Source organism: Chaetodon trifascialis, chromosome 13 (genome assembly GCF_039877785.1).
Source record: "Chaetodon trifascialis isolate fChaTrf1 chromosome 13, fChaTrf1.hap1, whole genome shotgun sequence".
NCBI lineage: Eukaryota > Metazoa > Chordata > Actinopteri > Chaetodontiformes > Chaetodontidae > Chaetodon > Chaetodon trifascialis.
The window spans coordinates 26,426,891-26,442,718 of NC_092068.1; the positions used below are offsets into that span (position 1 = coordinate 26,426,891).

Sequence of the window (15,828 nt, forward strand, 5' to 3'; positions counted from 1 at the left end):
AGGTGATGGCCACAGCAGCAGAGATCCAGATGCTCACAGTGTACGACAAATCCAGGATCACGCTCATGGTCACACCTGTTTGAAGCGTACAGGTGAGTGTTTTCATCACAGCTGAAACACCAAAGCTCTCAATGTTGAACTCAGCTTATTTTCCACCTTAAAGTGACACATAAGCTTGTAATCTATGTGTTTTATGTAGAATTCAGAAGTTAACTGATGCTAACAAAGATGCTAATAAAGCCTTGGTGCTGTTTTCTCATTCGGACAGTTGGACGAAAACAGACTAGAATTCAGGAGCTTGGATGGGCGAGACGGCATTTGGCTGCTTTCATGTTCAGCTGCATCATTAAATTTCCTCAGATTCACACCTGCGAGGGCTTTGAAGGACTCTCTAAATGTCTCCTCAGTTCACCTGACGTGATGGATTGTGTTGTCACATCTTTGGGCCTGAAACAGCCACCGTCCCTGAGCAGTAAGAGTGTGAGAGATGACTGAGTAAGAAATGATGTTAGAGCCTGATCTGTTGCAGAAAAGTGATCGTTTTGCTCTTTCTTTCCATCAGGACTCGATCATTACAGCACAGTTTGTTTATTTACCGCCTCACACACATCCCTGCTGTGGTTACTGGTGTGATTTCAGGTTTGGTTTCCTTGACGGAGTTATTTCAGGCCAACTGTACAATTAGACGGAGGCTTGTGTTTCACTCATCGCCTCAGCAAAGAGCTGCGATCAACAGCTGCTCGGCTGCCAGGGTCAACAGACGAGTATCAGATGCATCCCAGCCGCCCGCAGACGCATTCTTACCTAATCCTATGAGCGTTCCCGTCACCCACATAATCTCCGATACGAGCGAAGCCAGCGAGAGAGCGGCCGTCGGCACTTTTCCATATTTGATCTGGAAAGGATCCATCATGGTCACGTACTTGTTGTTTCTCATGGGCTCGGCGAAGAACAGGCCACCTCAAAGACGGAAGAGAGAAGTGAAGAGATTCAGATTCAGGCTGAAAGCGTCACAGATATTTGTGAAGAATTTGATTTCTTCTGCTTCGATTTCTATTTTAGCAGACTTAAACAGACAAAGTATTTCATAGTTTTTCACAGAAAACTGGAAAAAAGTAAAATGTAAAGAAAAAGCCTGGCAGTCAGTCACACGCTGAACGTACAGTCAGAGCGTCAGCGTGTGACGCGTGGCCACATTCATGTCGGCGTACATTCATCAGGGTTAAGAGGATCAAGCGTTTTCCTCATGTGATTTGCACGTGGAGGAGGAATGCTGTTTTTCTGTTAATCTCCACACGTAAGAGAAGCTCAGGTTACCACGACTTCTGAATGTTTTCAGATTTGAGAAGAAAGTCCGTCCTCAGGTGATGCTTTCCTCAGTTTCTCTAAACCTGCCTGCTCTGTCTACGTTTCCCAGGAGGCTTTTCAGCAGTCGCTCACGCTGTCACTATGAAGCAGTGATAGTGTAGTTTCAGTGAAAATACAACGATACCAATGAAAATACAATGATACCAACGTCTAAATAGTCCAACAATACAAACAAATGCAGAAAACTTCATTTCTCATAGAATGCCTCTGAAAGGAACGACCTGCTTTCAGTGAAACAGATCAGACAGTCACAGCTTCTCTCGTCATCTTTCTTTCTGTCATCACACATCTGCCTTTCCTGGTGAATTGACAGGCGCACGTCCGCCTCTGTTCCACGTCTTCGTCGTGATGCAGGCGAGCACATTTTTCTCAGTCATTATTTAAACGCACTGGTTTTCCTGCTCCTGTCAGTCTTTTCTGTCCATCAGACTGGACTGACTGACAGGAGACGTGTTGTGTTGTTGGCTTTCTGGACGGCTCAGATTTGGACTCGTCTCTGACCTCTTGACCCTGCTGCTGCTTCTGACAGATGGCATCATTCACACAACCAGCGGGAAAACATAACGTAAGTCATTTTAGTCATTTCACCACAGATGCTGCTGTTTTCCTGACAAGGACAGTTTCCTGTCCATTTTTATCCGTCCACTGGGGTGTGTAATGAGCATCACAGACTCGGGGGGCCACCTCCACCCTCCTCTACCCACTCTGCCTTTAACACACATCCTGTGCGGTACCTGATGCTGCTGCAGGACTTGAAGGAATTCTCACCAATGATGAAACACATGGTCGCTGCGATCGGCATCACGGCCCAGATCAGTCCCATGGAGGGGTTGTACACGGCCTCCGCTGTGCCCACAATGAATCCACCTCCGACCCACGTGGCTGTATCACACACACACACACACGAGCAGAGGACAGCAGCAGGAAGGTCAGTGGCTGCTCCTGACAAACCTGCATGTAGCTTCATTAAAGTCAAACAGAAATTTCCCGTGAATTTAAGAGCAGCTGCTCTTAAACATCGAGGTCATGGAAGCTGTTTCACCGCTGAGACGAGTGATCTGGACTGGAAGTCATTGATATATTTTATATATCATACATTATATCATTCACTGACCTCTTTCCTGCTGCATTTATATCCACTCTGCTGAATTTGATGGGATGGCTGTCAAATCCTTTCACTCCCTGACACATTTTGTTCCTCCTGTTTCACTTAAACTTATTTAAGCCGGTTGAAAATCTACATGTGAATAACTCCTTACACTCGCCTCGGCAGGTCTGAGGCTGTTCAAACGCTTCAGCTGCGCCGGATGTGAGCGCATGTTCTGCTTTCTGCTGTTTGATTTTCACAAATGCGAGATTTTCAGAGTCAACGGGAGAAATCAATGTCACGGTGAATCAGAGCTCGCGGGGAAAAACAGGCCTCCGAGAGCCGACGAGCTTTCCCGAACCAGTGAAGCAGCAGGATGCTCCCTGCCGCCTCCCCACCGCGGATACTCGCCTGTCATGGTGAAGATGCCGACCACCAGGTTGATGCCCCGGTTACCCAGCAGCGCCATCTCCGTTTTATCCCCCTGGCTCTTCTTGGCTTCCTTTTTGGACTTGATTGAAGCCCAGATGCCGATCCCGAGGACCAGCAGGTAGAAGAGCATCATAACGGCCACTCCGGGGATGTTGAGAGCCATGCTGGAGGTGCGGGATTCAGACAGGAGGAGCGAGCGTCTGCCGGGCTGCCGGGGCGATGAAGCATAGCTGTCCTCCCTGCTGCTGCGCGAGGAGTGATGGAGGAACTGCCCGGAGCTCAGCGGAGGCGCCTGGAACTGCACATAACCCGCAGCTGTCAGCTCAAGGTGAAACACAGACGTGTGCGTGTGTGTGTGCGTGTGTGTGTGTTTACACATATTAGAGAAATGTGCACATTAAGGTTTTCATGCAATCAAACCCGTTTTTCATACGAGGCTTTTAAACCACTTCATGTGTTTACTGTGCATTTCCTTTATTAGTACTCCTCCAACAGCTCATTCGTCGTGGCGGGGTCCGCCATTCCCGCGTACACAACTCAGCGCACACAGAATTGAATAGAGCATTGCCTGTTGGAGGGTACTCTGTGGTGATGCAGTCAGAGGAAGGGCAGAGTCTTCCTCACCAAGGTTAGCGCTGAAATACGACCTCCCTCCAAAGACACAGCACCTGTCATCAACGGCCAAACATGCCGCACGAGGACAACTGAGCAAACTGTCCACTAATGAGATGCAGTCCACAGCTTTGGATTCAAGACCATTTATTTATTTATTTATTTATTTATTGATTGATTGATTGTTGTTGTTTTGTCAAGGCAGTAAAACTTGAACAGAGGCTGCCTCTGGAGGACTCGTAGATGTCTATATGAAGAAAAAACAGCAACGTTATGTAAGAAGAAGAAAAGATAAGCACACAAACCACAGAAAAATCCAATAATTGATCCCAATCATTGATAAGTAATTACTATTTTTGGCATTTAACAAAGCAGTCATAGACAGGATTTAATGAGCAGCTTAGAGTAACGTGGCACTATTGTTCCTGAGGCCGTGGTTATGACACGTCTACGTTCATCACTGAAAACCATGAGGGATGAGTCACATGCTCTTTCATGTGTTCATAACTTTTGCCATCTCTCATCCAACCAGAAACAGGGCTGTCGTTCACCGTCAGCACACGAGCTCTGGGCTTTTATTTTGGTCACAGCGTGGAGGAGCTGATGTGGTCTCTGACTCGATGAGGGGAGGCGAGCGAGAGGGCTCCCACTTCAACTGCACATGAATACTCTGTCGATAACAAAAGGCAAGCTGCATCATTTAGAGAGGAACTGTTGGCTAATGTAAGAAATATGAAGATAAGCATGAACACACTGCAGCACACAGAATCTGCACGACTGGTTTTGTCAGCAGGTCATTCAACACCACTAACACCATGCTGTGTTTCCCATGATGCAAAGCAACACGCCCAGGCCTCTCCAGAGAAACAATAGCCCCGTTCACATTATCTCAGAGCATCCCGCTGGTCACAGGTCAGCTGTGGCAAGAGCCGAACAGGTCATCTGGAAAGATGCGCTGAAAAGAGCCGAGGGGGGTTCAACGTACTTTAAAGTTCCCTCACAGCTCGACAAGTGAGCCATGAAGCAGAAGGACAAAGCTTCGATGTGTTTTACACGGCAGAGGACGCGAACGGCTGACAGGACGAGCAGCTGATGATTTGTGCTGTGCCGTGATTCGCTGTCTGTCACACTTTGCATTCTTCTGTGAGCAGACTGGAGGTAACGATAAAACATCCCTCTCATTCATGTTCCCGCCTCCCCACATAAAGGACGGTCCTTGAAGATTTGTGACTCTGTGTGACGCAGACAGACCGTGTGAAGCTGGGCGAGCGTATGTTTAGTCCTTGGTATGACTGTGACTGTGTGCACCTGCTGCACCTGTCCTGTTCTCTGCATCACACTTGTGTTGTAATAAACTTATTTACCTGAGCACAGACAGCTTGACAGCCCCTCCATCCCCTCGTAGCAGAGGGGTTTAGCTTTAATGTTAGTCCGGTGTGCCTGAGTCACTGATCCTTCATCTGACTGAAGCGTGTGGACGTTATAATCTATGACCCCAACCGTGACCCCGAAGCATCAGCGTCTAACTGCTGTGTGTAGATAAAGCTGTGGAGCTGTCCGTGCTGCTGAGCGATTTGTTGGTTTCATCTTGGATCTATAACCTACAGACTATAAATACTCAGTTCTATACTGTACTGTGGCCTGTGTACTCTATAGATTGGTGTCGCCTTTATGATCAAAGTGACAGGTAGCAGCGAATAGTCGCAGATGGAGAGGATCATAGAGACACACTGCTGCCTGTAATATTCCCAGAACATTTCTATGATCATTCAGAGCTGCAGAAAATCCACCCGGAGTCCAAACCACCTCTGCAACTGAATATTTTAGGGGAGACATGACTTCAGATTAAACTTTTATCATTGATGTTTGGTGTATCCTGAGAGCAGAGCGGGTCATGTGACCGCTCAGCACTCAGCTGCTACGGTTAAATAATTCAAGATACCATCTTCAATCAAAACAGCAATATCACAATGTTTAATGTCCACAACCAGCAGTTATATCAAGAATCAGACAAAGATGGAATCCAACTCACATTTTAAAAAATTCTGCCTTAAATCTCATGATTTCATTGTCGTTCATAGTGATCAGCTGCTGGTTGTGTATTTGCAGGTGGATTCTGTTGATCAGCGACTGTCACCTGGAGGCCCGCAGACCATGGCCACATCTAATGTTACCCACCAGTGGAGGAGCTCCAGTCCGTCCTGAGATTGATCATCGAACAGCTCGACTCGCCACTGCAGGAGGTAACCACTGAGCTCGTCACTGTGCTTTATTTCCATCGGACAGCTGTTGAATTGAGTGTCAAAGGGAGCGTTTGTGTTCTCTTCCTCAGTCCTGAAGAGAAGTTTTTGGTTGAGATACCAACTCATTCATGAAGGAGGCACTGACGACCTCCTTCATAGAGGTCTGAGAGCTTTTTCCACTTCAGTATCTACTGATATAGAGTCATAAAAATAACATTCATTTAATAAGAAACTGAAAATAGACAATAATAGGCTAATTAGTCTTAAATAAATGTATTTTCATGTGAAAGTCACACAGTGTCTGTAGAAGAGTTATGGCTCTCTGACAAATGTTGAGGACCTCTGCTGCATATAGTCTGATATGTCAAGTATTTTTCCTTCCATTGTTAAGAGGACGCTGCATGCGTGTCGTTGTGGGTGAAACGTCCGTGTGTCAGAGCGACGCTGTCAGCAGGACTAACAGCTGTTAATTCACTGTCTTTGGAGCTTCGTCTGTATCGTTCGGCGGCCGAGCCTCCACAGAAACCTGCTCAGTGCTTCAGTTGTCAAACAGTGAAGCCGACACCTCCAGCTCTTAAGCAGAGGGTCGCCACACTGTCCACTATCACATTCTTCAGATTACAAAGAACTTCAGATGACAAGCCGGCCTCTCACTGGCTCAGACAGTTTGAAATGTTTCCAAAATGTTTTCCGTCTTTGAAAGCTGGGCACTGTTGTGTTGTTTCCGGTCCACAGTACAGTAAAACGTACAGTCAGCCTGAAGGTGATCTGCTTACATTTGGTGTTTCTCACCAATATGAACGATGTTTAATGTCAGGGGCTAACAAATGCTTCAAGTTTGAGCTAAATGGCTCCTGTAGCCAGGTGTGCTTTGCATTATGGGATGCAGCAGAGCACACAAACAGCTTCTGGTCGCAGCAGCTTGTTCCGTTCAGTCGTCTGAAGGCAGCGTGTCGTCTTTGTGTGAAGCAGTGTGGTGTTTTCAACGTGTTGACCAGATGTTTACCACAGTTATGAGCAAATGTCACCTGCAGAACACGGGACCTTCTTCCTGTCTTTACTGTCCCGCCCCAGACACATCTGACCAATCAGAGGAGTGAACGTCCTCATGTGGTTCGTGTGATGATCTGTGTGAAAAGAAACCGAATCAAGGAAAAAATAGTCCAAGTTTAAAAAACTCATCTACTGATTCAGAGCAGAGAAAACGAACTTTAGGTGTGAAAACGCCTTTAAAAATCATCAAGACTGTGAATTGTTTGTATTTATGTTTGCTAGCTTCCAGTTTTCTTCTTCACTGCCTTTATTTGCACTTGTGAAAACATTGCTTCCTAACACTACGAGTTCACGACCAGTCCATCAGTACATTTAAAGGGTTCGTGCATCTTAAGATACTGAGCTTCAGTGCGCTAAAAAATGACACCAAATAAGACTTTTTAAACATCTTTACCACTTGGTTTCATGTGCAGACAGACGCGTCAGCCCCAAACAATCTCATATGACTGTGAGCCTTGTTATTGTAACACACATTATAATGCACATACATGATGGAGACTGATGAAATTAAAGAAATATTGCCCTGCCCTTCAGCCTCTAGCATGAGTCAACTGTTGGATTCTGCATTTCCCATAATGCAGCCAACGGTTTCTCAGGCTTGTGACAAGTAAACTGATTTGCATGTGTAAAGCTGGTGGAGTGCCCCTTTTGTGCAGAGCCACACAAACACAGAGGAATTAAGATAAAGGCCGTTGCAATATATTGACATCAGTCTTTCATGCAAATATTCACTCCCTGCATTACCAGGAAGCATGATCCATGTAAACCAATGGAGGATATTCATCACATCCAGGCTTCATTCAAAGCAGCCGGCCGAGCTCTGTGGCGATAAGGAGGCTCAGTAAATGGTTTCCAAGAAGACCTGATGCAAACACACACCAGCCTGGACTCCAACAGGTCCATCTCTGTGCGTGCGAACTGAGATATTCGAACAGCATTCGCCATTAATCTCAAACCATTTGAGCAGTTAAGTCTGTAAAAACAAGCTGGAACGACAACTGAGAGGTTTTCATGGATGAAAGCTGACTCAGCATTTTTCACAGGTAAGATAATCAAAATGATCAATATGTTTTAGGAAATGTGAAAGAAGCTGAAAAGAAATGTGACTCTTGAACAGGAGAAACCCTGAAACCTGAGCTAGTGATGCTGGATTTTTATTTTCTGAACATGGAAATTATAAGAGAAGATGTATTTTAGATTCTGTGAGTCTATATTAAACTTACATTAATCAGCATTTTATATTAACACCAGTTTCTTGTAGTGCTGAAATCACCTGTTAAGACTTCTTAGCGGCACTTTTTAGCCTCTTTTAGCTCATAGCTTTGTTAGCTTATGGCTCCTGCATTGTGTGGTTCAGTGTCATTACTCGTCAACCCCGTTTCCATCAGCTGATAAACCCTCTGCTCATCACCTGCCCGGCAGCAAGCAGCAGGCAGGCACAGTTAAAGACAAGCTGGTGAGCAAAGTGGATATTTTTAGGTGGAGGAGACCAAACCAGAGCTGAAAGGGAACTTTACACTTATATTAGTCAGAAGGAGACAAACCTAACCCGAACTGTGTCACATGTGTACGTTGAGAATGCACAGCTGTAGTCCCTGAGGACACATAACTGAGCTCTTTTGTCTGTCCTCTCAGCAGAAATGCACTAAAACAACTGTTAAGCTCTTATTCATGTTACAAGTCACCTTTGTTTGACTGAAACTAGACTGAGGCGGTCTTCATGACAACCTGCTGCATCCACAGAGGATCTCATGGCTGACAGCAACACAGCGACAACGGCCGTCCTCATCAGCGTCACTGCCAACCTCACCGGAAATGCCACCACGCCCAGCGCTGCCCAGGTAGCCAAAGTCCTCAGCTGGCTGACGTTCAGCATCGGGCTGCCCGCCATCGCACTGGCTATTTACACCCTGAAGAATCTGTCCAAAGGTCTGTACTCACTCCGCTCGTAATGTCCTGTACACACCAATCATTTTACAGTTTACTCCCTGAAAATCACACATCTGAAAATCAGCTCAGTGGGATGAAGGAGCGCGAGGGGGCTTCGCTCAATCTGGACTAGTTTAGTTCAGGAGCACCACAAACAAAACTCCAGTTCCAGTTAGACTTGGCTTTGATAGTTCAACATGGTTTCTTTTAATGTGACTTCATCAGTTGACATACTTGATACAAATATTCCTGTAAAAACAGTCGTTTTAGTATGCGTTCAAGTAAAGCTGCATTTAGCTCCAACAGTGAGAAAGAGTTTTACCATCAGAAAAAAAGTCTGAAAAAACAAAACAAACAAACAAAAAAAGCTTATCGGGTATCAGAGGCATTACCATTAGCACCAGTACTGGCATCCAGTCCCAGTGTCAGTAGCAGCCTCTCAGTGTTAGCTGTAGTGAGCACAGCGGTGGCAGTATCAGGCGATCTCTCAGCAGTCGTAGCAGATCAGTATCAGTGTGTCACGTATGACGTGAACGCTCTCTCTTCCTGTGTTCTCTGTCCAGGTGACAACGTTCCCATGCATGTCATGTTCCTGCTGGTCTCTGACATCATCACTTTCTTTGGTCGTCCCAGTGTAGACCAGGACGTGGACAGTGGGACCGTCTTCTCCTCCAACCCCACTGACTTCATCTTCTATTTTGGTGTCATCTCCAACATCACACTCATGCTGTTCATAGCGCAGGAGCGCCACCTCCTGGTGGCCTACCCGCAGTGTGTTGGCTGCTGCAGAAGAGTCAGGCAGTCTCCTGTGGTCGGATTGCTGGCGTGGGCTGCTCCGTTCGCCGTCCTGGCCCTCGCTGTGCTGCGGTACAAACTCTGTTTCGCTGTGTCTCTGCTCGCTCCTTTCCCCTTCCTCCTCTTCTTTGCTGTGGACTCCTGGAGGGCCCTGATCTGCTCCCGATCTAACCCTTCGACCCCAGAGAGGAGGAGGGCGGTGTGGGGGATTTCTGCAATCTGGGCCAACTACACCCTCCTCTACACCCCCTTCATCCTCAGCATCCTCCTGGAGGCTCTGTCCTTTAAGGAGACAGTGACATACCTGAGGCTGGTGTCTCACTTGCTGCTCTACCTCAGCCCACTGGTGGACCCCTTCCTCTACATATTCATGACCAAAGGGCTCAAAGAGGTGCTGCAGGCGATGCCCTGCTGTCAGAACTCAAGCCGGAAAGACAACACGAGACCCACTGTGGACACTGTGGCTGAGACTGTGGAGACGAGACTTTGAAGAGGACAAACAGTGTTCAACAAAAGTCCACACATCCATGAGTCTAGTTCTAGACCTGGAGCAGCAGGAGGAGTCTGCTGAGGGAACCGATCACCTTCATAAGCACATACATGAACATCGAACAGAAAAACAAGATCATCATCCTAAAGTCCAGAGAGAGTCCCTGTTTTTCTCATATCTTGCATGCTGGAGTTGTTACTTTGTCTGATTAAAGATTATTTTTCAATGAAAAACTGCTTTTAATTGTAACTTTGTAACTTGAGATGCCGCAGATCTCTGTTGAATTTGCATCAGTTCGTGTGACCGTAAGCTTGTGAGCATCCAGGAGGACGAAACTTCGGCTGAAACTGATTTTCAGTGCGACTCCAAGCAGAAAAACACAATGCAGCAGATAACAGAACAGTTTCACTTAAATTTGATGTAAAATTTGCAAGTATCTAATCATTTCTTTACACTTCAGTCATCATTTAGATCAGGTAAAAGCCAGCTGCTTCGTTCATCCAGTTTGTACCTTATAAATAAATGATCTCCAATATTTAATTGTATCTCTGCAAACCAAACAAACACTGCAGCTTTTTGTTTAGATAGTAGAGACGAACTGCACGTGATCAGTGTGCTCACTTCCTCTGGTGACACTGGCAGTGTGGTCACTGTGTTTTCTATGATGTGCATGAGCAGAGGTCCTCGTCTGTCTAAGTGCTAAGTCTCTGCTGTGCTCTTGGATTCCAGAAAAACTCCCGAAGACTTGGCGGAGCGAGAGGAGACGTCGCTTCTTCTGAGGTGAAACAGAACAGTAAAGGTGCAGCTTGAATATAAAGCAGTCCAGCGTCAAACCGTGGCCTTTAAACATGAGCTGAATCAGCATGTCTGAGTCACCCTGAACACACATTTAAAACATTAAAAGCTTCCCAAACACACAGTTATTGTTGTTGTGGACTGTGTTGGATTGCACAGACCGCTCTAAAGTGGTGCCAAACACATACTCAAATGTCACTCATGGTCATGCATTCATTCAACGACCTTGGCTTTTCAATGTCGTCGATGGTCTCTGGCAGCGGCAGCTTCAGAGTCTCTGGAAGCAGCAGAGACAGCAGGCCAGAGATGATGGCCACAGAGCAGAAGATGATCTGAGGAAGAAGAGTCCACACGTCCTCCAGCATGAGGATGAGCGGCGCCACGGATGCTCCCACGCGGCCTATGACGTTGGTGTAGCCCATGCCATTTTGCCTGGTGAGACAGAAGGGAAATGATACGCGTGACGAGCAGCCACCATCGCGTGAACGTGTGTGTGAATGGGTGAATGTGTGGAGGTCGTCAGTGTAGAAGAGCGCTCTATTCATGAACTCTGTTTGCCATCACGCAAACCTCCATCTGGTCTAAAGAAAGTCAGCTGGGCCAAACTGCGTCTCATTTACTTGAAAACCAAAATAATGGGCATGAATATTTTTGGGACTTTCTCCGGTAAAACATCACCTGAGGAATGTATGGTCTTACTTGACCCACTAACTTCATGGAGAAGTCCAGCAGCCCTCTGACTGCAGCAGCTTCATGTGTGTTTGACTCACCTGACGACTGTGGGGTAGAGCTCTGTCGTGTAGAGGGTGATCGTTGTGAAGGCAGCTTCTGAAAGGCCTTTTCCAAGAATGGCAACGACGGCGCGCACATACCACAGAGCTGCGAAGAACGAGTGGAGTACATGCAGCGTGCGTGAGATAAATGTGGAAAACACTCAGTTTACTGAAAGAAAAGGTGCTGATTCAGTTTAGAGGCTGGTCATTGAGGCAGCGTTTGATTTGAATGTCAGTGTCCTGTCGTGGAGATGCATCAGGACACATGAAAACAATTCTTTTAGCTGCACCGAAAAACGAACAGGTGTGCAGGACAACCTTCTGGAACAAAGATGTTTATGGCGATGCAGATTCCTGTCAGGAGCACCGTCCCAGCTTGGCACTTCCTGCGTCCCATGATGTTGAGAAAGCCTTAGATCATCAGCTTGGCGGGAACTTCGATGGCGGCATAGATGAAGTGTGTGAGGTACACGTTCAAGCCGAACCCGCTGATGTTCAGGCTGATTCCGTAGTACGTGGAGGCCACTCCATACCTGCAGAGCACACAGCAGATCACTGCTCCTTCAGGTTTCTGCTCCACACACCTCTCTGTGAATCTTGCTTTGAATTAGATGTCTCTGTATGTCTTTGCAGTTATTTTCAGAGGAGACACTCACCACACGATCCCAGTCAGTAGACTTAACCGTCTCATTTTCGGGGTCCTGACTAAATCAAGGTAGGTGTAGTTTTTGTCCTGCTTTTCCAGGATTTTAATGTCGGAGAGTGTCTGCACAGAGGCAGAGGAGTCATGTTAAAGAATCAGTCCACATTCTGCTTCAAACACGTCTCACATGTCCATGAACACTGACAGAGTTGTTGGGCGCTGCAGTGATTCATCCTGTCCGGTGATTCCCTCTAAAAACAATTTCAATGTAAGTCATGACGGCCAAAGTCCACAGTCTGTGTGTAAAGATGAATTTTTAAGGTCAGTTTAAGTTGATTTGAGGCTTCAACAAGTTCCCTCCTCGTGTTTCCTTCATTAGCTGGGATGGAGGGATGGAAACCAGAAGGCTTGAATGTGTTTCAGAGTGAGTTTTGTTCCCCGTCATTTACCCTGCGGTCGCTTGTCTTCGGGGCCAGTGAGGACAGGAGAAATCACCGCAGCAGCCACTCTTTCAGCACACATGTGCTCGTGTGGGTGCTGTTTTAAGATGCACACCCATCCTTCAAGTGATATGTGGAAGTAGATCTGACATTAATGAAGTGAAAAAACACCCAGTGTGGGGTCAAAGTAGCACAGAGATAACACTGGATTAACTGGACCCAGTGTTGGTGTTTTTATTACATCCTTTCTGCTGGGTGGTTTATTGGTCCTGGGCAAATTTAGCAGTATTGCATCAGTGCTTTATTGACCCCACGCTGGGTAAAGGAATATAATAATTAACCCAGTGTTTTTTATTGTGTAGCTTTTGGGATTTAAACATTTAGGACTCTGTCGCCCCCCAGTGGCAGTATGAAGCCATCACCTCTCAGGCCTGACAGACGGACACTGCACCACAGACACCAGAAAATCACATCAAACTTCTCCACATATTCATCTCACATCAAGCTCAAACTTACCTCCACTTTTAATTTGGAGGACAGTTTTTGTCTTTTGTTGAATTTCGCACATTTGTCAAGGTAAATCTGGGCTCTGTCCACTTTGCCATTGGCTAACAGCCATCGGGCAGATTCAGGAATCCACCTGCAATTATGTTTAAATAATTAGGGACAAGTGGGCAAATGTGTGAGGACATAATTGAAATGACATCAAGAAAAACCTTCCAGCCTCTCCCTCTCTCATGCTTCACTTACCACCAGCTCAAAACTGCGAATGCCAGCGGGGCTGTAACAGTCATGATCAGTGGCCGCCAGTCATTCACCAGGAAGGCAAATCCGGCCAGCAGCATGTTACCCACAGACCAGGCCAGGCTGCCGATCACAGCGATGATCGAGCGGTGACCGCTGTCGGCCCACTCGATGGCTGCGAGGTGAGGCCAGTGATTTATTTGGATTTCCCTTGGCCAAATGTTTGCTTTGCAGAACGAAGCTGTGATCACGTGACAGATCACCACCTTTGAATGAAATGCTGAACTTACTGAGAACTACTGAGATGATGCTGATGCCTGTCAGTCCGAACCCGGTGAGGAATCTCAGCACTGCAAACACAACGTAGGAGTTTGCAAACACACTGGAGAAGCCAAACACAAGCGCCATGATGTATGAGACCAAAAGAGAGCTTTTCCTCCCGTACCTGGACACACCAACGGGAAGAAGAGTTTTCCTTAAAAGTGAAAACTCATGCAAAGCACGTAAATGTGATTAAAATGTTTGTTTTTTACTCAGGAATGATGAACGAACGTACGAAACATTTCCACTGAGATGAGAAATTCAGTGACACGTCTCAGCGTTTTCAGTTAGCCATCAGACATTTGACAGCTCCAGTTTGCTGCTCAGTGTTCAAACATTGAAATCATCCAGATGTGAGCGCTCAGACTCGTGATGCTCATACTTATCACAGGCGTATCCAAAGGCTGAGGCCCCGATCATCACTCCACAGAAGAAGATTGTGCCTGTGGTTTTTGTCAGACTCTTTCTGTCACAGACGAGGTCCCACTGAAAGAGCGAGAAGACGCCGTTAGATCACCTGTTCAGGTCCCGCTTTCCTCTTGGGTACGGGGGCCCTGATGTGCCAAATACAAAATATCTCAAACACAATTAAAAACACGTCTGGTGGTTTTACAGGAAATGTTGCTTCAAGTCAACTTTATTTTACCAAGACCACAAAACTTTTTTGGAAAATGTAAATGCAATAAAGTCTCAGTGTAGCTGTTCAGGGGAACCTCACACTTAAAACTGCCAGAGAAACTGTAAAATAAGGTAAATATATGGGAAAGTGAAATATAGCTCATACATTAAAAAACTCCCTCTCAAAACGTGTATATTACTGTTTAATTAAAATAAATTGCATTAAAATCAGGGAAATTAGGACATAAGCTCTCTTTATTACTGCATGCAACCAAAACATTTGATGAAACCACCACTTTATTTTAAGGTCTGATCATGTGGCACTGGTGAGAAATTGAGCTGTTTTTTTCCGTCTCTTCATCTTTCTGTCCCACTTCTTTTTTCCTTTCATGAGATGAAGCCATCGTGGATGTTATAGGTCCACCTGTGCTGTTTCTGGGAAGTCAAAATGTCTTAAACTTGAAAGCTGTTATCGATGAAATAAGGCAATTTGTGCTGTGGCTGAAAGGCAAAAGCACTGTTTGCAGAAAGCCAGGTGGTGTACCTCTGTTGCCAGGGTGGAGGAGAAGGTGGAGTTGTCATAAACCCATCCACTCCGGCACTGGACCATAGGCAGGCCGGCGCCGCTGGAGCTGTTGGCTAACAGCTGAAACTGAGGCTCTGCAAACATCTCACAGGACTTCAGTTCCCCATCTTCTCGCGCAGGAACGCTGACGGTCAGTCTCTGCTCCAGACTTAAATTTCCAAAGAGTCCTCCGTCATCCAGCGTGCTGATGTCACAGCGGTGATGAGGCACCCCGGCGATGAAGTTATTGAGCAGGAAGTGACAGGGCAGAACTATTTGAGGGGTGCACAGCAGGACGAGGATGGCGATTTGGAAAGGCCCAAAACCGTCGATCTCCTCCAGGATGTCCTCAAACTTCATCTTCAGTTACGGCTCCTGAAAGAACAGATTGAGAGTGGCTTTAAGCTGAGAGACAGAGCGACAGGTAGGACCTCTTACCTGCACAGTGAGAAATGTACTGACCTGCAGGAGAAGCTGCTGCTGCTCTGTTACAAGCTGTTCAGCTCAGCTCTCTGCTCACCACCTGCTTTCCTCTTCTCTGAATTTAGTTTCTGTCAAACAGCCCTGACCTTTAACCTCTGCGGGACCTTTGGACATCATAAAGCTGTGAAGCGTTGGTTATATAAGGTGGTAAATAGATTACACGTTAGACTCATCAGTAAAAGCTCAACAGGCGCACAGACTCTATAGTTCGTGGCACGAGAGAAGCTCAGCGTCACGTCCTCTTTGTCATGCTGTGTTCTTCTTCGATGTTTGTTTTCTGGACTGTTTGAGTCTCCTCTTCCACAGCGTGTCTCGCCTGCTCTCTGTGAGGATGAAACAGGTGATTCATCGTTTTAATGCACAGAATAAATGTCAGGTTCAGTCTAACCTGTTTTCTAATCAAACCAATCAGCTGTCTGCTGAATATTCCGTTCTAT

The 15,828-nt window shown here is 46.4% G+C and overlaps 3 protein-coding genes across 4 annotated transcripts in view; 1 reads left to right on the forward strand and 2 right to left on the reverse strand.

Moving 5' to 3' along the window:
- LOC139341575 (high-affinity choline transporter 1-like) overlaps positions 1 to 3,183 on the reverse strand; it is a 7,172-nt gene extending 3,989 nt beyond the window's left edge. The window contains exons 1-4 of the mRNA XM_070978135.1: positions 2,867 to 3,183; positions 2,137 to 2,250; positions 805 to 960; positions 1 to 75 (exon numbers count right to left, since the gene is read on the reverse strand). The exon at positions 1 to 75 is cut by the window's left edge and continues 74 nt beyond it. Coding sequence (XP_070834236.1) covers positions 1 to 75; positions 805 to 960; positions 2,137 to 2,250; positions 2,867 to 3,050 — 529 coding nt within the window. The 5' untranslated portion in view covers positions 3,051 to 3,183. The remainder of the gene's footprint in view (positions 76 to 804; positions 961 to 2,136; positions 2,251 to 2,866) is intronic.
- Positions 2,865 to 11,229, forward strand: LOC139341577 (uncharacterized). Of its 2 annotated transcripts, XM_070978137.1 has the most exons (5): positions 2,865 to 3,215; positions 5,609 to 5,742; positions 7,543 to 7,838; positions 8,539 to 8,724; positions 9,288 to 10,237. In XM_070978137.1, the coding sequence occupies exons 3-5, from the start codon at positions 7,811 to 7,813 to the stop codon at positions 10,007 to 10,009; spliced, it is 936 nt and encodes a 311-aa protein (XP_070834238.1). In that variant the 5' UTR covers positions 2,865 to 3,215; positions 5,609 to 5,742; positions 7,543 to 7,810; the 3' UTR covers positions 10,010 to 10,237. The 2 variants fall into 2 exon arrangements, 1 of the variants encoding a protein (XP_070834238.1); XR_011603006.1 differs by lacking the exons at positions 2,865 to 3,215; positions 5,609 to 5,742 and adding an exon at positions 11,065 to 11,229 and having other exon boundaries at positions 7,740 to 8,724; positions 9,288 to 10,808.
- On the reverse strand, positions 10,709 to 15,268 carry LOC139341576 (solute carrier family 22 member 7-like). Its single transcript, XM_070978136.1, is given in 10 exon segments — positions 10,709 to 10,784; positions 11,030 to 11,236; positions 11,575 to 11,683; positions 11,896 to 12,110; positions 12,234 to 12,343; positions 13,177 to 13,300; positions 13,411 to 13,579; positions 13,695 to 13,849; positions 14,108 to 14,211; positions 14,888 to 15,268. Coding segments are annotated over 10 exon segments (1,650 nt in total).
- Between the last annotated feature and the right edge of the window lie 560 nt (positions 15,269 to 15,828).